Source organism: Danaus plexippus, assembly GCF_018135715.1.
Source record: "Danaus plexippus chromosome 29 unlocalized genomic scaffold, MEX_DaPlex mxdp_37, whole genome shotgun sequence".
In the NCBI taxonomy this organism is placed as follows: domain Eukaryota; kingdom Metazoa; phylum Arthropoda; class Insecta; order Lepidoptera; family Nymphalidae; genus Danaus; species Danaus plexippus.
This window is the reverse complement of record NW_026869858.1, coordinates 904,001-929,577: the sequence shown is the minus strand read 5'-3', so window position 1 is coordinate 929,577 and position 25,577 is coordinate 904,001. Positions and strand designations below refer to the sequence as shown.

The following is a 25,577-nucleotide window of genomic DNA, read 5'->3' as shown; positions in this document are numbered from 1 at the left end:
GGCTCTGCTTACTTACGAATGTCAGATCTATAGCCTCTTATCGTCAGAATTACTTATAGTTATTTCAATTTCATCATCAAACTAAAGTATTGATAATGTAATCGTAACTTCGTTAAACACACACCACTACAGAGCTCACAGATATAATTTTCCATAGTTTGTTAATAAATTAACTGATTAACTAATTGAAACTTATTCACTTGTGCCCAGTAAGACAATAATAACAAAATGGCGGAAGAACTATTTGAACGCTATACAGACAAATTATAAGACCTTTATAAAACCTCATTTGACAATCAACTCGGTCTCTATGACGTTTCAAACGAGTGGGGTTAAGGAAGCAGTGCTTCTAGAACGCTAACACATGCATAGTTTTTGCACACACACATACAAATCTTTCTTACATACAACACAAGATTTGTATATCGTCCTTGAGATAATTTGTACGGAACATATGCACCGAGTAGTTGTGCATACGGCCGCTTTGCATGGGAGGCGGCGCTAGCAGCGGCGGATCGAAAATGTTACTTTTTACCTTGATAGGTGGCACTTATAACAATTTTTCTAAATCGTGAAACAAATGACATACTGAATGTCTATAAACATTCATATTACGTGACGTACGTTTAAAAGTATGTAAGTCAGAATTAAAGGAGGCTTTAGTTGTTGTATGGGGACGGTAAGCAGTGCTTACTGGCATCTTGTGCACGCCACTGCTATATATTATGAATTACATCCAAATTTATATACATTAATTTCTATATGTGATTAGATTTTTGTATTTTCTCTGTTTTTTCTCAAGTCATCGAGATTTCGTTCAGTAGTTAATCATTTGGTAGAATAATTTTTTGAATTATCAACAGCGTATGTCAAGGCTTATAAAATTATTTGGTTGTCAAAAATATGTACCTATTTTTTTATTTAACATATATTTTAATAACAAAAAACTCTTACATTGCACAATACATTTATTTAAAATCTCCTTGCTTTAATATTACGTCTGAAATACACGGGAACATTTAATATAATGTATAAAGCACCGGTGGTTAAGGCACGACTGGATACAACGTCCTTACTATGAGTTCCGCAGTTAAAACTATCGATTCCCTGGTTGTTGATAACGTAGAACGCAACTGCGATAGTTTAAAAACTCATACTAAGGATACAACAGTATAAAAATATAGTCACACTAATTGGACGACAATGGATAAAAAGGTAAAATATATATATATATTTAGTAAAAATTCAATATTTGTATAAACTTATTAAATTAATTGTGATTCTAAGACACAAAAACGTCCCTCTAGTCATACAAGTAAGTACTTCACAACTATTACTATCCTAAAGCTATGTTAAAGAAAAATGCTTTTATTAAATACGGGAAAAATGTTCAGTTGTAATTTAAACTTTCACCGCTGAATTGTCATCGGACTTGTCATTTCTTTAAAAGCTTCTCCTCTTCAGGATTATCCCCTTTGTCGTATGACTTGAAGGTGGAATTCGTGAATGGGCTTGCCGATGTAGGGTTGAACTGAAAATTACAATAAAAATTTTAATATATCTATCATGGAGGTTTACAGGATATCAAATAAGAAAATAAATCTAAATATAGTTTGTCATATATAAAAAAAATGGTTTGTTTCAACGGTGTTGTGTTGCTAGTTAAAAAAAAAAATCTCAAATATATATTATATTATTCTTTACATATTAATTAAATATATTTCGTTCTGAACATACCGTATCAATACCTTTCCTTCGCCTCCTTTTTGCGTGATTACAAAAAAAATAATAATTTAATTATCATAGTAACAACCGAGTTATACGAATGGAAAACTCAAAACGCAGCGTATTTAGTGTGTCAAACTTGTGGTAGGGGTATTGCGAGTAAATTATATAAAATACCTGTTTAACTATAGAGTTTTCTTTTTCGTTCTCGACTATTTCTTCCAGCTTGTGGCCGTCACCTTCGCGCAGAAGCTGAAATAATACACGTATAAGACATTTTTTATAATTTATACAATTAAATAGAAGCTATCATTCGGACAGTTCAGCTTATGTTGGAGTATCATAATGATATAGGCAAAAAAATTATATTTTGAACTGTCACAAGAACCTGTGATGATGTACGGTTTTTCAAGAGCTTACTGACGTCACTAAGCGGAGAAACATTTTTAGAAAGTTCGTACAATAACAGTAACAAAATATAAAAAAACATTATAGTTGATAAAACAAGGAAATACAATGTTTGAAACTGTCACGACAAATAGTCGAGTCAGCGCTCATTACTTTCACCTGATGACGTCACAGGGGTATATTTTTTTATTAACAACAACAATTAAGACAAAAATGATCTCAAACTCTTAACATCAGTTATTAACCTTGTCTACTTCGGGTTCTATCTGCTCGTTGGTTCCTCCCTTGTTGAGGGCGCCTTTCTCCATGAGGGTCGCGCGTTTCGCAGCCAGATACATGGATCTGTATTATATAGGATTTTTGGTTATTAAAATTATAAAACATTTTTCGTCAAAAGATTGTTTGTTATTCATAAATTATGTTCTCGTTATAGCATATATATATATATTACATATGTATGTGTGTGCGTGCGTGTGCGTGTGTGTGTGCGTGTGCGTGTGTGTGTGTGTGTGTGTGTGTGTGTGTGTATAATTGAAATACGAGATCTAATCTTAAAAATATATCTTACCTCTTAATGGTCAAGTAGTAGACCTCGGCGATAGCTCGCACGGAGTAGTCCGGGACGAAGGTGTGACCCAACATGGAATCCATGTTCAGGTTCTGGAGAGACCCCAGGGTCGAGGGGGCTGGAGACTCGGCTGGAATACAAACATTATCATATAGGAATAAATAATTAAATTTTATATTTTGTAGTTTAGAACGCTTAAATTAGTAGGACGATAGTTTAGTCGAGATATTGATTGGAATGAGATATAGAGCTGATCGTTGGTTCCAACTCTGTTAAGTGGTTAGCAATCATTTCTATTCTCCTCCCATCTCTTGCTATCTCAATCTATCTCACCGACTCCCACGTTCTGCGTGAGCGCCTGCACTCCGAAGTACGTGAAGGGTCCGGCCTCGAACATGAGGTTCTCTCGGCCGACCGTCACCTCCACTCGCCCCTCGAGGATCAGTACGAAGTAGTCCACCTTGAGGAATTAATAGGACATATGACATTATATACTTAGTTAGTCAGTTAGTTTAAATGTGAAGTAAATCTGTCCTTACAGACGAATATTTATTTCATAGTAAGGTTTCAATCCTAACTCGGCACATATGCATACATTATATATATATTTTTTTTTCTAGACAACACGTAAGTCAGCTATAAGTTATTATAGATTTGATAGGAGTATGACACGTGTTAAGTACGTTTAAAAAAGTTATACTGGGATCGTCTGTTAGGAATCATTTGGCCTCGACCTACCGGTTTCCCCTCTTGGAAGACGTATCTCTTGGGGTCGTTCTTATCCTCATCACCCCTCAGCTTCACGTGTTGGATGACGTCCTGCTTCAGCAGGCGACGCAGGACGTTCTCAGATATCATATCAGCCCGGAAGGGATCAACACCTGGAAACGTTATGTGAGCTGTGTCACGCAATGGACTTGCCAAAAACTGTTTGTCAGGATATTCCACTAACACCTGGAAATCCTGGCTTTGATATGGTTATCGTAATATAAATCTAGATAATATATTCACTCGGAACAATTAGTTGACACTCGCCAAATAGAATCATGATATCTAAGATTTTCGCGTGTATAAATAAAAAAAAAGTTTTTCGTATTATACTCAGACTTTTTTATCATTTCAAGGAACCGAAACGCAGGTCACGTATATACATATAAATAATAGAAAAAAAAACAGGTAACAGGTAGTAATGGAAAAACTACGGTTCTTTCGTTACGTAACGCGTAACGTTACGTAACTCGTAACATTACGTAACTCATAACGTTACGTAACTCGTAACGTTACGTAACGAAGTGAATACGAGTTGTCTCAGGAAATCCAGTGAGATATGTGATGTTTATTTGATATCGTCTAGGCCTCAGTGCCGTGGAACTGGTCCTTGGCCAGCAATATACTCACTGGTGCTGAGAAACTGGAAGGTGGCGAGGATAAGTTGTGGGGAGACGTGCACTCGCTGGTGCTGGTGGCCGGCGAACGCTGCGATGTCGTGCAGCTTGTTCATGGGGCGGAGGAGGCGCTTCTTGGTGCGATTGTCACCTGGAATGTACGGAGCGAGATGAACTCTATTCGCATCGTTTTAAGCGATGTATACAACAGATATTTATGTGTGGACAAAAAAATATTATTAAAATGAAGACTGTTAGGCGTTTTAGTAAGGGTTTTGAGTTACTGCCAAATGCCAACTGTACTATTGTCACCAACTATAATTGGCTTTCTGATGATTTAAATAAATGGCTTAAGCTCTGGAGTCGGAGCCACAAATGAGCTATGATGTGGACCTATCTCGGAATCCCCATATCTCGCGTTTGGCTTAATAATAATAAGACATATTAATAGAGTAAAATAACAGCGCTTGACGCGTTGAGTGACAACCGGAAGGTCAGGATCTTTAATTTCCTGTCCTACAAGGGTTAACTGATAACTTACCCAAGCACGGTTCAAGTGTTGAATATTAAAGCCAAGTTGTACTCACTTATAACATCGCTCTCATCAACGATCTCAGCCTGGATCATCTCCTCGATGACGTCCTCGAGCGTCACCAGACCGACGGTCTCGTACACCGGGTCGCCGTCGCCCTCCTCGATCCGCTGGACGAACGCCATATGACCTTTGTGGCCTGTTTAAAAAAAAAACACTTGTCAAAATTTGACGTTTGACGTTTTTATCGCTTGACAAATCTGAAGGTTGTCAACAAAGAATGTTTTAAAGAGATTTGTTGTTTGATGTAGGACGTCATTTGTGCTCGAAAATATCAATATTTTGAATTTGGAATCTTATCTTTTTTTTTTATTTTCTTCCGTCAATTGAATTCAAGAAATGATACATTGTGGATATGCTGAAGTTTTTATTAAGATAAATTCACAAAAATACTATACTTCGTTTTATTAGTAATTTCTTTTCAACGAAATTTTTGTGTATGAAATAATCTAACTACGAGTTACGGCCTCGATAGTATCAAAATATTCCTGTGAGTATTTTCCAACGCGCCACAAATCATTCGATGGTTTCAATGTGTAACATTTTAATAATGAGTTATTATTTAAACAGATCACATTTTAAATTAAACAGACGCGGCTCGTGGTCGTAAATAGCCAATAATTTCCAACATCTAACGTGATCTGTGACTTGTATTGTATCCGTTACTTTAGGGAGGTCCAGATAAATTGGTCGTGATTCACTCATGTCTGACTTTTTAACGCTAAACGGGCTCTAAACACTAATACTTCTATCACATGGTCATTACAATCTCAAAGAGGTAAAGGTTGTTTTATTTGGACAAGAATATGGCAAAAATCAAAATAGTACTCCAGTGTTTAATTTAAAAAATATATTTATATATATATATTCTCGTAAAAATAGTCGTCTCTATATAAGTTTTTTTGGTTATTTTGTTGATAAAACACGAAAAATACCATATTTATGTCACGGTTTCGTCATCAATATTAGTCACTTAGAATTGATCTAACCAGAAGGTCTCATATAGAACCATGGAATAGGGCCCAACATTATATAAGCATCAAAAGAACACATTACCTTCTTTGAACTGCTTCAGCATGATATCCAGCGTGGCGTCCTCGAAGACGAAGTTGCAGGGGTTCTGGTAATACTGGCAGAGGGTTCTCAGAGGAGTGTTGTCATCAGGGTCGACGAACGCCAGGTCCTTGATGAAGAGCACGGTCACGATGTTGGTGCGGGAGCCCTCGTATACCGGGATACGGGAGTAACCTGGTGCAAGGGATGGGGTGGAACGTTTGAGCGGAGTTTACGAAAATACAAAAATTTCGCTTAGTTTTTGGGTCATGTTGTATTTATGTTTGAGAGTTTTGGTAAGTTTAGAATCGTTAAAAAGGGAAATAATGAATTTAATAGGGGTTTAATAAAATAGAACTAAGAATAATAATGTCTGTGTAGAGTTGAGACAGAAGAGAAATTTTAAAGATAAATTATGTTACTCTGTCGAGCAACGCAGAGATGAGTTGGGGACGCTGAAAGTTATTCACAATTTAATCAAGTCCAAAGCAATGTACATTCAAGAAAAAAAATATAGTTATACGAGGCGTATAATTATCAGACGGACATCAGTGTGTTTGGAGCCTAAATATCGAGCGATCAAGATCGTATCCCGAAATAAACAGCGATGAAATCTAATCAAAACATACAGACAGTCAAACAATAGTACAACAATGAGAGGAGATTGGAATCGTTTGTGTATACAAACTTCATCACCCATAAAAAGGTGCGAAATACGGAATTGGCCATAGAAATTGACAAGTGTGTATCTCTATAGGCTATGTGTGTGTTATACAGCAAATGACTACTTGAGAAACGAAAAGATACATGTGTGTGTGAGTGTAGTGATTATTTCAAATGAAGCCAGTTGAGTGTGTGTGTGTGTGTATAAGTCTCACCAGACTTGACGATCTCGGTCATAGTCTCAAAGTCCAGCACGCTGTTGATGGGCAGCATGTAGCAGTCTTTCAGCTTAGTCATGACGTCCCTGACGGTCTTCTTGCGGAGGTCCAGGGCTCCAGATATAATATTCACCTCTTCCTTATCAAGGTCGTTCACGTGGTTGGTGATCTGATTCACAAAGCCGTGGTTGTGATTAGGGTCTCGTCCGAACCAGGTTTGGTAAGACTCATGGTGTCAGATATCACCAGGAGTCGATGCTTATGTTGGCATTTTAATTTAATATCAGATTTGACGTGACGGATATTTCTTAGGCCAGAGCTCGATTGACCAGTGTAACATATATTCAAACAAAAATATAGGCTTAGCCAATAAGAGATCGATATACAAGTATGACATTCCTACGAATTAATACTCACTTTGACGAGTTCCTTCAACCTTTCTCTGTTATAATGCGTACCAATCTCTTCACCAAGGAAGTAATCCAGGAGCTTGCTCGTGGGCCAAGCCAGGGGAGCGCAGATGCCCATAACGATCTGATTTGTTAAGAAACATTATCGTAAGTAATCAATGATTTTCTTGGCATGTAACTCCCTCTTATGTAACGATTAACGAATGAAGCAAAAATCCATTGAATTTTTTTTTTATTAGGTCAAATTATTATTGAAATAGCAGGAACTATTAAATATCTTTATAATGGCATAACTCGAAAGGACACATTGATTTTATTGTGACTGTATTGATGTTGTATTTAACCGAAAGCGATAATAATTTTGTCCTAACATTTGTGACCAGTTTTTCAGTATCTTAAAGACGATATTTCCCACTCACCTTCATGATCCAAATACTCTTCGCACCTATCAGCAGACCGTGTCTAGCGCAGATGGCCTGAGGTGTGATCTCAGCAATAAACACAATAGCCAAGGTTGAACCGATAACAGCGACAAGGCCAGAGGTCAGGTCGTCCAAAATAACAGTGAACGTACTATTAACGGCTACGTTACTTAACAAAATGGTGCATAGAAGATAGTTGCCATGAGCTCTAACTGGCATAATGGCCCTGGCGTATTTCCTCTCCTTATCAGTTCCGGTATTGGCGATGATCTTCAACTCAGTCCTATCGAGAGCCATCAGACCGAGGTTCAGACCAGAAAACAGGGATGCCAACATCAGTAGAATGACAATCAGGATCAGGGATGCCCATAGAGGCAGAAGTTTGTTGTGTGTCCCCAAAATCTTCCATTTCTCCTGTCCCTGGTGGACGAAGTCCGCGCTGCTCGAATTTTTTGTGCATATATAGAATTTGTAGTCCTCTAACGGAGGGGGAGCTAATAATTCGAAAAGCGCGGAATCAGAGCTCGCCTCTTTTACCTGCCAAAAAAATTTAAAATTTCGTGTATGTCAGGTTTAAAGTATTGCCGAATAATATCACGAGCTAATCCTTAGATAACTCTAAAGTAATTATCGTGATTTGCATCTACGTAAACATAATACTAACGCCAACAATTTGTTTATCACACATGCCTACATAAAATCAGACAGACACTTAATAATTAAAATATAACTCAAAAAAATCCGTCCAGCGTAAATAGCTAGCGAAGTATCCGGTACTAAAATAGATGACCTAAATACTCCCTGGAACTAGGACATTAGACTTACTGGTTGACCTACTTATGGAAATAATACGTATGAAATAAAACTAGGTGGAATTAATATATGCATATTGCAGACTAATTTAAGCTATGTTGTATACAGTGAAAAAATTAAAAAGAAGAATGGCACAAAAATACAAATAACGGACTTATTCAAAAAGGGACTCCTAGACAACTTTAAGGTAAAATAAGTAAGTGTAAACATACCTTGTATTCTCCGCTGAGGAGGAAATGGCAGGGCTTTCCATATTCCTCTGGGACATGGGTAAATGCGATCACAGTGTCACTAGTGAAGCCTTCACCGAATAGTCTCATCATGAACAGGGTCTCGCGCAGAACGCTAGGAATCATGCCATCAACTATCTTGGGTTCCTTAGCCGATTCCTCTATCCTCAGACCCATGAGTCGTATAGGACCGACGTATGGCGCAGCAGTTGGGGCAGCTTTCTCGACAATAGATGCTTCCGTCACATTAACTTCTCCAATTACTTCCTTGTCAGCTTCCTCTGCTGCTTGACGTTTGATACGACCATACTTGCTGTCTCCAACCGTGTCCACAAGTTCCTCAACCTCATCTCTGTGTTTATTGACAGCGAGGTCCCTGTAATAGTGCTGGAGGTAGCTCCCGTCCAATTCCTCTACCTCATCACGCGGTATGTCTTCGATTTCGTTTTCCGACGTCCTGTTTAATAAAATATATATTTTTCAAATATTACGAAATAATAAACGGCGAGCATTTCACAAAATATATATTCGAAACTATTTATATATTATTATTATTTTTATTTTAATGTTAAAATTAATATATATAACGAAAAAACTAGACTTATACTAGTTTTGTATGGGAATATAATAAAGAATAATTTTGTAGCACCAAGACGTCTATAGAGAATATTCACGTAAAATCTGTGTATTTATAAATAGAGCCTTAAGATAAACCGATTTGAAAATCTTTTATCAACAATGTTAGCTAATATTTTGCTTATTTCATTACGAGTAAATAGTTTATTTCACGAGTTATATATAATGACAGCGACATGACTAATGCTTAACCTAAATAATGTGAGTACACAATTGACATTATTCAGTTTGTTTGCCCACTTATCTGGTATAATTGTTGTCATGTTGATTTGTTTGCGTGACACAACTTCCCAAACTAATATCGTCAGAAAATTTCATCGTAAACTATTTACGATTCCATCACGAATGGAATCACTATCGTAATTTTTGAACTATAGACTTTTAGGTTTGTTTTTTTTTTTAATAATTCATACATTTACATTTTGAATGTTTTATCAAAAAATCATTGTCCCGTTTGGCATAAATAATTTCAGCTCTTCGATTAGAGACATTATATGTAATCATGGTATTCAAAACAGACCATTCATAAACGCTGTTTTCTATAATTAAAAAAATATTTTAATACAGATAATATAAATAAACGCTGGTAAATCTAAAAACTTAAGTAATTTTTTTTAAATAACCTCGGTCAAAGAATAATACAATGTTGCAGTTTCTATAAGATCTCGCTATTTAATTTTACTTCGTATTTTTCATTGTAGATTTAATTAGAATTGATTTCTGCTGGCTATTATCCCAACTGATAGTGACAAAACAAATTACACAGCCTTCTATGCTGGAACCAGTGCCTCATTTTAAGGCTGTCCTTCCTTGTCAACCACCGAGTATAATTGTAACTTTATCATAATACATGATCAGATTTTGCTTTAGTAATAATTGACACAGAAATCTTATCAAAAGACGCGTCGATTGCTATCATTTAAGATGTCTCACACTGATCGGGGAATGTAATATAAACGTCTGTAGGTTTTATTCTAAAGGTCGGTTTTGTACCTATTCTTATTTTATATTCTTAGAGGAAAACTATATAAAATTATTTTGTATTCAGAATGTTTATTTCATCAAAATATTTGTACACAGCCAATGTTTTCTTACGAAGTTTCTGGTTCTGAACTCGAGTTAGACATATGATCCAACTTAGACCTTTGATCGTTCACATAAACCTCATATATGTGTAATTTTAAATCATATATATCGCGCCGAGAGGCTCGTCATTCCCTCATTACAATTGTTTTCAAATTACCCACATGTTCGACGTAAATAATTGTAATAATACATCAGCTGATTAGTTTTGTTCAAGTACCCACAATTTTATTACAGAATTAACCATATAAAAGTCCAAACATGATCGTACTGAATTCATTCTACATTTGTCGTCCTTGGGAGCCACAGTGGTAGAAAGTGCTATACAATCCTTGCCATTCATTGTAAGAATTAGTTAGCAATAAAGAAGTATCGTTTTGAGTAATAACTATCTTTGCTTCAAAATGGACACCCGTCCATCGTCATCGGTACTGAACGCAAAGACTCGAAAGCCTTTTAAGGGACCAGGATCTTGGTCCCGGTTCCACGGGGATCCCCTCGCTGTCACATATAATTGACACACCTGAACCAGAGGATCTAAATCAAATTGATAGAAAGTAATAAATTAACGTATATATATACGTCTTTAAAAAGAATTAATGTTCTCCATGCACATGTTCTTAATCCATGTTTTTTTATATTTATATAAATGACTTTATAATTGAAATTTCAAGTATGAGGCATGATTGAATTTGTGTATGCACTAGTAACATTGAAACAGGACTTCTATATATTATTTTAGTAGTATTATTTAAACGTATGCTAATTTGTTACTTAATATCTAAATATTAAGCAACAGACTTGACTATTTTTTAAACATAACAGGTTAAAAATCGTATAGCATTTCTGTAACTCTATATCTCATGTATATCTTACATTCAGCCGAGTTTAGTTAGTCAGTTCGTGGATAAGACGACATTTTTTACTTTAAGAGTGTTTATCCAATCCTATTTTTTTTAAAACCTAAATAAAATCATCGTAATTGTTTTTAATAAAACGTCGTTGAACTAATAGTTAGTTTAAGATTCATATAGAATGAAAAAATATTGATGACGGATGTAAACCTGCTACCTGTAGATGTCGTTCCAGTTTCTTTGGAAACTGAGCTATCGCGTTGACTCGAATCAATGAACTAATAATGCTATATGTGCTGAATTTTATTCTCCTATTTGCCGTGTTGATATTTTTTTTTCATTCCACATATCAATTAATTCTGTATAAGTTAAACAAAATCTTTGTATGAGACGTGATGACGATATAGAGAGGATGCTTAGAAGTTTTAAGGCAATTTTTAAGTATGGAGTACACTGTGGAATAGATAAACGTTCTGCAATAAAGAAATATCTTTGATTACGTTTGAGGTAATCTTAGAGACAACGATCTCATAGACAATACTGCTATAGTAGTTGTCTTCGTAATAATATTTAATTGTGATGTAGTCGTTTTTTATTAAGAAAACTTATTTAAAGCATAAAAATATTCTGAATAAAACCAATATTAATATTAGACACATGTATAATAATAAAAAAACTAGTAGCATCCGAAAAACTTAGTTCCTTATAAATTAGTACACGCGATAATCTTTACATCATTAAAAAAATATTCTCTCCATAAACATAGGAATTTAAAAAAATATGTTTTCATTGAACGAAAAAATAGTTTGGCACTTACTTGTACAATGAAACACATTATAGTACCGAAAATCGAAACGACCTTGACTAACGATAACCGTTATCGCGTTTAGAGTTGGTGAATGTCGGACGTACAGACAACAATAGAATGATTTGATAATCGGTGATTAGGATTATCTATGAATTGTTACATTAAACTAAATGAAATAAATAGTTTATTCGAATTAAGTGAGAAAGTCGTCAGTCTAGTAACTAAGTCTAGACTGAGATGAATATTATCTTAAACATAAAACAAAGGAAAGATCAGTGAAACAAAATCTTCAATATGAAATTTGAGATATTTGAATGTATAGTATGTAATGATTAAAAATAAAATTGTGACTTATATATACATAGAAATAAACTCGAGTTATAAACAAGAGACAAATTTTGGCTGGAATGTCTGTATGTAAAAAAAGCGGATAGCAAACAGAAAAACTGACAACATCATCGTCACTATTGACGCCCACTGCTGAGCAAAGGCCTCTTCTGACGTGGAGAAGGTTAGAGCATTAATCACCACGCTCGCTCAAGGCGAATTTGCGAATTCAAATTTATAATTTGAAATTATAAGTCCAGTTTTCCTCACGATGTTTTCCTTCACCGTCTGACAGTGGTGTCTAAATACTTTTAGAAAGTACATACAACTGGGAAAAATTACATTGGTACTTGCCAGGTTACGAACTCGCACCCTCATGCATGAGCGACAGGCCTTAACCTCCAGGCCACCACGACTAAAAGCTGACAGATGATAAAATATTATTTAAAATATGATTAAAAGCATGAACATGAATTACGACAACTTTTTGATGTTGGATAAATTAAGACCTCACACAAGTGCAACTACCCACATTTTCAAATTCAATCCCTCGACAGATTTAATTATTTTATTTCAATGTTTTTTTAATTATTTTTTGGGTGGAGCGAGTTGAACGCTATACTGTCGACTCAGGTTATTCATCCACGGAAATGACCTCGGCAACCGAATATACGATCAAGTCGAGGTTTTTTGTTTAGTAGATCAGTTATTTGGGCTGATTTATATTAAAAAAATACATCAGATCACCAATTTCTATTTAAGGGACGGAAAGTGTAACCGGTGCCCAAAAAACTGCTAGGCATAGAAATGCTAGGGTCGCTTCACTTGACTTGCACCGACACTATTTTGTTTTTGGACGAAGCGAAAAAACACGCGAGGGGGCATCTCCTAGTTTATAAACAAAAAGTAAAGTTTTTTGACAATGTTATTTTGCAAAATCATTCTTATTCACAATTTTAACATTTAAAGGACGTTCCATACTTTTCCATACACTTCGATCTCAGCAATTTTATATAAGATTTAATGGAAAAAAAAACTAGCGAAAGTGGTTTTCGTCATTTCTTAGAATAGAATAACAAAAATATCTCTATATAAGTAGGGAGGGTTATTGAAGAGCAAAATCATAATTATTTTAAGTAAATTAAGACAATGTTTAAAATATTTGACAATACGAAACGGAGAGCACATATTCGGGCATATTTGGTGATAACCACAGAAAAAAACAGAGAAAATAATATGAAAGGGACTTTAATACGATTATATACGCAAGTTTTTTGTAACGAAAAACATTATTTACACTTATTGATAGATTTTGTCACCGAAAAAAAAAAACTACAGAAGATCTTAATATTATATTACAAGGTTCTCAAATCATGTACAAAATGACAGACAAAGTCGCACCAAAAAAACTAGTATGTCATAAATCACTTAAGCGTAATATAAATAAAAATAAGCCCGTAATGTTAATAGCGGCGCGCCCATAGCGTGACCATAATGATTCCTTTGACCCGATTCCCTTAATTGATTAAATACATTGTTATGTCGGCTATGGAAATATCTGTGGTCTGCCAACTAAATTGCTTATAAGATTTTAACGTTATTTCACGAAAAATTATAATAACCACATATTGTTTGCGTGTTATAGGATGTATGTATTACTTCTTAGTCACGTATCACGGGACCGGCTGTAAAGTTGTCTTAATAAAATGGGTTAGGGACGTTGACAGAAGTAAAAGACATAATTCAACAAAAGGACTCGATGAAACTTGTAAGTATTCCATGATTCAATTTCAGTTTACCTGCGGGTGCTTGGTCCATCGTGGTGCAGGGAGAAAAGCTCCAACAGTGCCCGGGACTTGCGACCCAAGTGTAGGTTTAAGGATCCCCTAACTAACGCGCGTTGAACGCTCACCTCCACCATCCTAGCTCCTCTCTCTACCTAACCAAATTTGAAAAGAACAAGAAAGAACGAAAAAGTATTTGCTAAGAACCGTAAATCGTAAATAAGAAAATTCATAAGCCGCATACTGTCATATAAACTAAGTAGAGACGCTAACGAAGGTAGTTAAAGAATAAATACAAAATATTTCCTCAGCATTTTCGATTCATAGATAATGTTGGACTAAGTGTGAACTTTCACAATATTTTCGCCTCTCACAGTTCGTTGGAGACGTTTAAATTAGAAGTGCCTTCAACGCATTTGGTTCAGCTGTTTGGCGTCTTGCTGCTGACTGTATAATATTGAGGCCCAGCAAGAACGGTTTTCATTTGTATTACAGAAATTTAATCTTCTATAATGGTATAGTAATAGGTAATACTTCTAAAACAAATTTCGCGTTGGGATGGCTCAATGTATTGGAAGTGACCTTTTAGTTTAGATTAATAGATCGCTGAAACATTTCAGGGATACAGTAATCCCCCCTATTACACGGTATATTTGTTCCGCGTTATAGGAAAACGCGTTATAAGAGTACCGTGTTATAGGGGGGATTACTGTAATTAATTAGAGAATTTTAATATTACTTATAATAATATAGCTCAGATATCAAAATATATACTTATATGTGGTTTGTAGTTCGAAGTGACGCGACTCAGCCAACAGATGGCGCTGAAGATTGGCTATTAACATATATTCTAACCAGACATTCCTTTCAAACGCAATTACAAGTACACCGGACGAAGTCACCGGCATAATTATTATAACAAAAAGATACTTTAAACGATTAGAGAGATGAAAAAGTTAGGGCCACTAACAAAATAATTAAACCAATTTGTCATAATTCCGTTTTATTTAGATGACAATATAAAATATATTCTCACAGTATTTAACGGATAGTTTTAACCTTAACTAGAACCGTTTAATTGTACAGCCAATTGAACGATGCCACCAAGTATTCTGACGTCAACGTGACTGGACGTTTGCCAAATTCGGCAGCCCCTGACTCAGTATGACGGTACAGACGAGATCTCACCAATTAACAGACACACATATATGTCTGTTGGCACGTTTGTTACGTAACATAGCATACAGTGGAGTCAATTCTTTACTACTTAATATAAAACAAACACTTACTGTGCATCTCTGTCTGTTTGCTCGCGATAACTCTAAAACTCTTGCATCAAAAAGGGACGTTAACCGGTTATGACGTAGGCTAGAATTTCACTAAATCCATGAAAAACTGGGGCGCGTCGCTAGTGTATATATTAAAATGTACAAAGCATCTCTTACGTGCAAAAACTTCTATACTATCGAGCCAAAGTCACGTAATGACGACTTAATTTCAACGACCCATTAATTTTAAAATTCATAAACCGAGACGAACAGACGTCCTGATTTTATGATGAATAAAAAAAACTATGTATATTTATAGAGATATTATTGTAGACTCGAATGACTCCATCTGGTTCAGATGACGTAATAACAACAGCCTTTTAATTTCATTTCCAATGGTTCACCATTAAATACGAATAAAATATATAAATTTAAATACTTATATTATATTTTATGTACCACACATTAGGCATTCCTATTTATGGATTTTTGAATTTAGATTAGATTAATGTATCGGTAATTTTAGCCGAATGACAGCGACATCTATCGTCTATCTCACATGACTACATACAACACAGAACTATGATCACACAAGCTTGTATCGTGACCCTGCATACGGTCTGTTTGTAGGTTTTAGAAATTGCGTACGCTTGATATTTAGTGAGAATGCAAACTTGTATTGGGTCCTGGAGAAATATCGTCTCGAATGTTATTTTGCGTAACAAAAATGTATAGGCGCTTCCCGGTTACAATTTTATTAACCTCAATTAAAATTAATTCATATTTCACAGCCTTATCTTGGAATGCGCGCTAAATTTTTCTGATTGTCTTATAGTTTTTGGACGCCATAGTAAATGATAGTAAATGATATTTGGCTTCGGATAAAAATTAAAACCAAAGTAATTTAAAGAAATAAATTTCTGCAAATATCATAATGTTACTGCCAAAATCTGAAATGTTTTAAATAAATTAAGAATATTAGCTCTTGAGAAAAAATATCCATGAACTAAAAAATACGGAACCCACTTTCTTGTTGTCGCTTAAAAATGTAATACTACAAACTGTCAAACTACAAACTGCTAGTATTAAGTATCTCATATGTAAATCTTTACACGTGGTAGTAACGCACGGTGAGCAGTAATTTTTGTTTGTACGTAAATTTAACCGAAACCAGTTAGTTCTTTAGCATGATTCACAAATCGTTTGACACGTAGGTGCCAATAACTATTTCCTTTTACACGTATAGTTTGACTTAAAAAAACAACATACTGTCGGTTTTAAGTCTCTTGAAAACTAGTAATAAGGTATGGATTACGTAAAAGAAAATAGAAGGACATATTTTTAATGACAGAGTCCTGTGTCCTATGTATAATGAACCGCGGTTATCTTAGTAATTATACTACACGGGAGATCGTACTAAAACGGATCATAAAATCTACTTAAGACAATTCCAAACGAACTATACAAGTAACTACTTGCATACGGATTATATTTAATAATTTTAGTGTATCTGTTTGTTCCGGTTAATGTCCAAAACGGCTGGACCGATTTCTTATAGATTTACACTGGCAGATACACAAAGTATAAAGGCGTAACTTGAGTGAGTTTGATTATATATATATATATATATAATATGAAATAAATATTCCGCGCAGACGAAGTCACGGGGAGAGCTAGAGATATATAATATCCGAATTGTTTCTGTAGTTATGAATAACGAAAGCGAACGCGAAATGTGATTTAATTATAATTTGACTAAGCATTCCAGATGACACTCAAGACCTGGCGAGCGTCCAAAAAAACATGGCTTAACCACATAAATAAGACTCACGTTTGCCAAAAAATTATTCTTTGCGACGTTTTAAAATTCAGTTTTATGAAATATTAATGTGCTATATATATATATATATATATATATATATATATATATTTATTTATTTATTTAGGTAACACGAATTTAATTTGAACCGAACCTTTAAATTCCCGAACGCACCCGAAGTGACGTTAAAGCGATGACATTTGTTTTATTCAATTTTGCGCGGGAAAGTATTTGGTCGACGCGATTTGTGAGTGAATTTGCAAACCAAATTTAGCTTATTTAAGATGTTTTTAGGTTAGAATAATAATTACTTTGTTCTAGTTAAGGTTCGATTTGTTATTTAAAATTACTGGCTTTATAAGAGAACTATATTTTTTAATGTTTTTTTTTAGAATATCCTTTATACTTACTCTACCAAATTCTCCACTTATATATAGTGACTGTTTATCTTCCCGATCATTCAACCATCCATCCATTCATCCATCCACTCATCTATTTAAAATTCTCATTATCAAATATTTTATAAAGTCTCTTGCGCCATGAATCAAACAACATTTGTACGTATGTGTGTGACTCATTAACATAATGTTAAGTTTGAAAAGTGATAAAGCGTTTAAATATAACTGTGTATATATATATATGTATATAGTGGATGTGTGTATGTTAATGCATTACGCGATAAGTACTGAATAGTTAATTACAATGGTTATACTCAAAATACTTGGTGTACGTTTACAATTTAGACATATTTTAGTTTTCGCCTGCGTATTTGTCAGTGTTCGTAATTAGGCTCGAAGTTAAACGCATGTGTCCTTCATATAATACATTCAGCGACATCTATAGACCGCCACGTCACTACACACTATATAAAACCGTATGCTTAACACGAGTTTGTATCGTCACACTACGTACGAAACGTTTCACGTTTCCCAATAAGCAACCAACTTTAATATTGTAATATGACCTGATTTATGAATCATCATATCATTTATATATATATATATATAAATATTTCACACGCTCTATTGAAGCATTTATCCTTAATGTGAAAGGTGGCAAACGGGCAGACGGCCTACTTGATGGGCAGTAGTGACCGTCGCCCATGGACATCCGCAGCATAGTTTCTCGGATGGTTTGCCAACCTTGATTGTTGAAGAAAACGGAGGGGTGGGTATGAGGAAATGGCAACCGGCTCTCTCACTCATCGGACGAAACGCAGCCACTAAGGCAACTTTACACAGATCTTCTGTGAGAGGGTGGCACTTCCCCGGTCGAGCCAGCCCATATTCGAGCTGTAGTAACTTGACCACTTATCTTATTTGTATTATGCCTTCATTCCTCATACTTGTACACAAAATTACTTTTCATTTCCAACCAGAAGTTACTGAGATCAGCGCACACAAACAAACATCTTAGTATGCCTACAATCGATATTATCACACACGCAACTAATTATAAACGCAAATTTTTTATCACAATTTCAACAACCCCAATATTTCACACGTTTTTTTTTTTATACAAAGAACAATTTTTCCATCATACAATAAAAGTTTTCCGTATAAATCACAATAACTGGAAACACACACACACACACAAACAAACACACACACACACATACACAAACACACACATATGTAAGCTCGCTTTACATTATTTATTACCACATCATATTATGACCTCCCATTAATTTAGCCCTTTTCTTATTAATGTAGGAATTCTGGTATTTAATAGTTAAAAGGTAACAAACAGATAGACACCTAATATAGATCTCATGTATATATATAATTGTAATAAATATTTAGCAAACAAACACTAAAAGTATAAGGAATCCGTGAAATAAATACAGATATTGACTCATACAATTCATGGGATGAATAAGTGACAATTGTTGCTAATTTACTCAACGGTGTAAAGAGTGGTTATGTTTGTATTGTGAGTCTGTTTATACGTGCAATGTATCTCCATAACCAACACATTGTCTGACGGACAGGCAGTAAGTACAATGTTTGAAAATTTCGTTGGCCTTCCCAAAAAATGTAGAACACGAGTTATTATTATAAAAAAATGTCCAGTGTGTAGCAAGTTTTTTAACTATTAAAATTACTAAAAATTATGAAAATATATGTACGTACTTTTGTACATACATAAATTTTCATTCATAAAGGAAAACGACGTCCGTCTTTTATGTCGGGTAAGTACGGATACAGTTTATCAGTTGGTAAAACCCCGAAATTATGTATGCATATCATTGGCGGATTCTGCATATGTGAGTAGAAGATCTGCTTCAGACAGTCAAGCAATACTTCCCTTTATAAAGACCGATAAAATTTGGGTTAGCAATATTAAAATGTTCCTTTGTGGTACTCAATTATATTCTAGAACCAGGAATATAGAAATGAGGGTAATACGAAGAGCTGGAAAGGTGATTCTACCCTCAAAAAATATTATCGTGTTCAGTAGTTCAGTACGCAAAACAAACACCTCTCATTGCAATATTAAAAAAACTACCAAAATCTAGTAGACAATAAAAAGGGAAGCGAGTAGAAATACATATATATATATTATTATATATATATTTAACAATTTTATTCAGCAAGAGACCACGTAAAACAGACGATAGATGTCGCTGATTCGGTAACCATAACTTAATTGCCAACCTATACCCGAAGTGCAGACAAAGACGCGGTCAAATACAAGCCTATACCAATTCATAAAACATGATTCCCGACGTTTCAAAGATAATTTCAACAGACAAACATACATAAGTTATGAATAGTCGTTAAATCGTGTAGAAACCTTGTGCCGTTTACTTGCAACGGGTTACTTGCCGTGTGTGTATAAAATACAACGAAATTGGCAAGGGCGTGGCGCACTAGTCATTACACCAGGATTTACTCCTAATTGTAGCGACAAAACGGATATTTAAAACGCGAATATGTAATTAAATATCATTCAACGAAGATGTGTTCACAAATATTTTTATTTTTCACCTAACTCTCCTTAACCCGTTACAATAAGAAACTATTTTCACGGCTATAACTTACCAAATGTATACATACAACAAGCTCACATCGTGATACTAAATACAGACAGTTTCGAGTTATTCACTCGTAATACTTCGCACGTGATAGTGAAAACGTAGGTACATGAATTAAAATTAGATATAAAAAAAACTACCCGCGTTTAAATTGACTGTGATAACGCGTGGTAAGGATACTTAGCAGAAATTTTCATCACACTACACGCTAAGCGTTTCCCGGATTCTGATGCAATAATACTTTAATAATGTATGTGAGGATTTACGAATGAACAACCGTAAACGCTCCGTGTATAGTGTATATGGAAACTCGTGGTAGGCCTGGCTTATCAAGGCCTGGCTGTTATCGGGAGTGTTTGTATTACAATACGAACTCAACATATTGCACGGCTCAGGATTATCACAGCTCTCTTTGACTTCATTTTATTACGGCTGAATTAATTCGCCCACAATTATCTACTTGAGATGGAATTCCTTATCTTAATGACATAAAATTCTACCGTACGTCTGTATGTAAACCCTTAAAAGGCCTGGACCGATTTTAATGATTTTTTCTATGCATTCTTGTGTGGCGCCGCATATGGTTTAGATTCACTAATCAGCCCGCAAGATGGCGCTGCAGTCGGCATGTAAGTTATTTAAAAAAAAAAGCTGAAACCTAGGTTACTATATGTATTGTTTTAAAACATTACACATTTCTCACTGAGCGCAACTCTGATGTTCACGCGGACGGAGTCGCTTGCAAAGGCTGCTATCAAAAAGTCTGTCTCTATAATGTCATATCATTTCAAGAGAATTTATATTATGACGGCCATGGACAATTTAGGTAAAAAAATTCTTCGAATAAACGACGTTAAACATTTTCCTGTGTCAATTCCGTAGTATTAGAAAATGTCTAAGCATGGGAAAATATATAGCACAGATAATATATAATAATTAACTCATGGAAAGGAAAAGCTAGACATTACGCAATACTTACTATGTTCGCTATAAAAAAATATTGGCAAAAAACCAGACATACGCACAGACGGCGTCAAGGATGAGTTATTATTAGACAATGATGAAACCAGACGTGTGCTTTATATGATTAAATTTTTATTACATCGCAACGAATTGTTCGTCTGTCGCATGTCGCATTACAGAAAAGTAGCTCTGTTGGATATGTATGAAGTGACGGCCTGAATAAGCTTCAGGCATCGCTATTATCTCTATAGGTATATATATTTATTGCAAACGACTAAAAATAATATCATTCCTTCATATAAGTATTTGAAATCTTTAGTCCCACAAAATTTCTGGAACAAATTTATTTCTTGAGAACTTTTGAAAATTTGTTCGACGATGCTTCTCTACATATGTACTTACAAAGACTTATTGTGATCGAAATTTTAAAATATTAATTGCTTCATTGTGCATTCATAAACATGAATGACACGTTTAAACTGTTTGTATTAAGTTGGAATTTGGACTCGTACTAAGGTACTTCATAATATGTATTATATGCCATGGAAATAGTACTTTTAAAACCGCAACCCTATTGCCCGCGTTTATTTGATAAAGCCTTAAAATACATATGAAATGTTAGGGAGTATGTATGTATGGGCGTTACTCATTAACTCAAAAACTATTCACGGATTTAGATACTTAAGAAAAAAGTACTCTATGTATAAAATAGTATACAACGTATCCCTTCTTTCCGTGTAATTCAAACGTACACAACATAGTAGTTATACGTATTAAGTAGTATTTAGTAACGTCACACAGACGATAGATGTCGCTGACGGTCGGTTGAGATATATTATATTAAGCATATATATAATATTTTTTTTCTGAATACAACTCAAAAACCCCAGGCGAGGTCGCGGGCACAGCTAGTTATGTTATTTATCGCCTTCAGTTATCGAGATAACTAAATGAACGTAAAAATTTTACTATCTTGAATTTTATCTCTACTTTGAAGTCATTAGTTTTACGCAATCCTTTAATTTATTTAAACTATGCTTAGTATAATGTTTGTTCAAGAACTATTTAAGTTATTGCATGTCTGTACATCACATTTTGTAAACACATAACACAAGAACTCGTTAAGAAACGCTTTTGAACAGCCCAAATAACAGATCTGTTTGTTTGTATGTTCCAAATTATTCCCAAACATGAGTTCTGATTAAATTTTCTTCGCATTTATTATATTGTTCGTCTGTCAATCACCCGAAAACTACGAAACCCGGTTTAACGGATTTTTATAGGATAGGATACAGCTGAAACAGAATCTATGCCTTTTGTTTCATAAAAACCATTAACGGAAAGCCTCGTCAACTATAAAGGTTAGTAAAGACGAATTCGAAATATAGAATTAAAATGATATATACATATACATATTTTTTTTTTAATTTAAAATTCATAGCTGTATTTCCATTCAATGGAATATAATTATTTAATAAAATATGTATTATATAAATGAGGTTTACGATTCACTTAGATGAAATACGTGTAAACTTAGCATGAGTTCACAGCGCCGATAAAACGAACGGTCACAATTCACAACTTATTTCACTCGTGAAACGGATTATACTCCCTTTTTGCAGTCGACGAATACTAGTACTAGGCATCGTATCGTCATACAGGTCGAACTATGATCAAAAAGTAAGCCTATATATATATATATATATATATATATATATATACTTACTTTAGGCTTACTTTTTGATGATATACTATATATATATATGGCCCTACATTCATTGTTCCCACTAAATAAGGGTGACAATCGTTCTGTTTTCACAAGGTCCTGAAAAGTCTAAACAGTTTTTTATAAAAAAATTGTCTGGCTAACCTATAATCAATAAAACCCACGACATTTTCAATGTGTTACAGGAAATCTTACTTTTCTATTTTAATGTCCCCACGCGAAAAACTTTATTATACGTTTTACGTCGCTGTTTGTCATCAGCATCGTAGCTCTCAAAGATATAGACCGATTTCTATTCGGGTTTTTTCATTTGAAAGCCAGTTTCCTAACAGTGCTTCTCAGCAAGATCCAGCAGAGAAAGAGTATCAGTTCTTTTCCAAAAAGATTAAGGGCATTTTTGACATTTCTCAATATAGTTGTTGAAGCTTGACAGTATAATCACTAAACAACAACATTGCGTAGAGTATACAGCATACTTAAATTAAAAATAGGCAAAAGTTATCTTTTAGTTTATAACTATTACGTATAGAATTGTTTATAAAGTTAATCCAAATGTTAAAACTATAGTTACATACGTAATTACTTCAATACAAGTCCTACTAGTCAGACAAACCATAACCGCTTCTCTGAACCGCGTTCACAACAACAATTGTATCCGACACCATGACAGTAGTTCGATTTAAACACCATTACATCATTGAATGGGATTTCGGAGAAAATACAATACAGACGTAATAGTGACGCCCATCGGACGGAAAAAATTGGCGCCAATGGCGGCGTTAACTGACATGTTTTATGTATTATGAGATAATAACTTTCATTTTATTATAGTATCCAAAATTATACTTTTTTATACGCCTCTTTATTTCATAACGAGTTCCAGCCGATGACAGTTAAATCTTTTTTAAAAAGTAGATACTCGGAAAGTGTTTTTTTTTAATTTTCCTGTCATGCAAAAGTTTACAATATACACAGACGTACCAAAAAGTATTTAATGATATTCGACCTTAAAATTTTAATGAATTCGTCCCATTAAATCACCAGTGACTCACTGTGTCAAGTACCCACGTGATAAATTGTAACCTCATTATACATTATCTAGTCAGAAAAACTAAACAAATGTTCAACTAAACAGATACCAATAAGAATATAACTGATATAGTTAAATATAACTCTGAAATATTACGAAAGTAAACAACTCACCGCGCGGTGACGTCACCATCCAAAATAACTCCATCATAGAACCAGCCGTGGTCGTTCTCACCACAGAGGAACAGCCTGGTATTTGGTGCTCGAACAACTTGGACACCAACAGGGTATATATATGTTTGCTTTGTACACACGTCGCCGCTCACACCGGGCTCTTCGGTCAACGACCAATGACTTACACCGCTAACATGTAAAACATATTCGCACTCCAACGAGTTACATTCACGATTCACGACCTCAATGGACGATGGCGGCGATGCGAGCGTGTTTATTATAAATAATAATAATATGTAAACGCTAGTCCGTAACACACTCGGCGCCATCTCAGCCGCGACTGGTCGCTATTCGTTACTTTGTAAGTAACTGTCAATTGTTAGTGTTGCCAGTCATTAATTGTTGCCATCGTCTTTTTTCAATTTAACCTATTTTAATAATAAATTATCTATATATATTTTAAAGTCATCCATTAAATAAATGTCTTTTTTATTTTCGTAATTATTGTATTAAATTTCAATAAAAAAGCCAAAATAAACTCTTATTTCTACTTAATATTAATTACGCTAAACTCTTATTCGGACACGTAAATCTATCAGATGGATTTAAAAGAAAGTTTACAATGTTTCCTTATACATCAGAATAACATATAGCCTTCATTATGTTCTTGAAACATGTCACGTACTAGCCAGTTAGAGTTACAAGACTAGTTTCTCACTCCAATACAAAAGTCCAAGTTGACGAAGTAACTGGCAAAACCTAGCTACTAATACAATCATTAATAAACATTAAAGATGATAATACAATGAACTGACGTATTTTTTATCAAGCCACAGCATTACCATGAGTCTGATACGTGAATCTAAACCGACGGTTATCAGTTTTTCAATTCATGAATTTTAAAAAGATTAACCTAAGTATATTTAAAACCTAAGATAATTTACGTATAGTTCGAAGTTGCATATTAGTAGTAAAAAATAGTCCTATTTTTTTTATTTACTATTGCATAAGACTTCCAAAAAATACAAGTATATCAATATGTATATATATATATATATATATATATATATATATATTATTATTATTATTATTAACAGACAATTAATTAATAATGATTAAATAAACTAATTAACGTATTAATTACATTTAAAACATGAAAAAAATGATTTAAATCAATTATATTTTTATGGATCATTATCAACAAAGAGTTACATAATGCGCTCGTATTATCGCGGTTTGAGGATGCCACGTCCTGATAGCATCACGATCACTCGAATCCTATGTAGGTTAATCTTCGCTACATTTTATCGCAATATTTTTGAATTTAAATACTGACAGCTTTATACCCTAGTACTATTTTCGTATCCCAGACTATGTACGCAGCGTCACCAGTTTGTGTAAATGTGCATGATTGTGAAACAGGAACCGCGTTTGTGGGGTTACTGTGACTAGTAGGGATGGAGGGAAGAGAAAAAATATGTGCTTATCAAAACTTAGTTTAAGTCAGACTTAAGTTGGTTAACTAATGACTACATTTAAAGCATATCTGAAGATGAATATCTGTAATTAAATTAACTATTAA

The 25,577-nt window shown here is 34.4% G+C and overlaps 1 protein-coding gene across 1 annotated transcript; it reads right to left on the bottom strand.

Annotated features, from left to right (window-relative positions):
• Positions 1-950: 950 nt before the first annotated feature.
• Positions 951-24,359, bottom strand: LOC116776780 (unextended protein-like). Its single transcript, XM_061529153.1, has 14 exons — positions 23,996-24,359; positions 8,470-8,944; positions 7,442-7,981; positions 7,030-7,146; positions 6,610-6,781; positions 5,735-5,926; positions 4,674-4,817; positions 4,100-4,237; positions 3,440-3,582; positions 3,035-3,161; positions 2,702-2,831; positions 2,379-2,475; positions 1,903-1,977; positions 951-1,531 (listed from the first exon to the last, which is right to left on the bottom strand). Exons 1-14 carry the CDS (start codon positions 24,322-24,324, stop codon positions 1,436-1,438), a joined length of 2,775 nt encoding a protein of 924 aa, XP_061385137.1. The 5' UTR covers positions 24,325-24,359; the 3' UTR covers positions 951-1,435.
• Between the last annotated feature and the right edge of the window lie 1,218 nt (positions 24,360-25,577).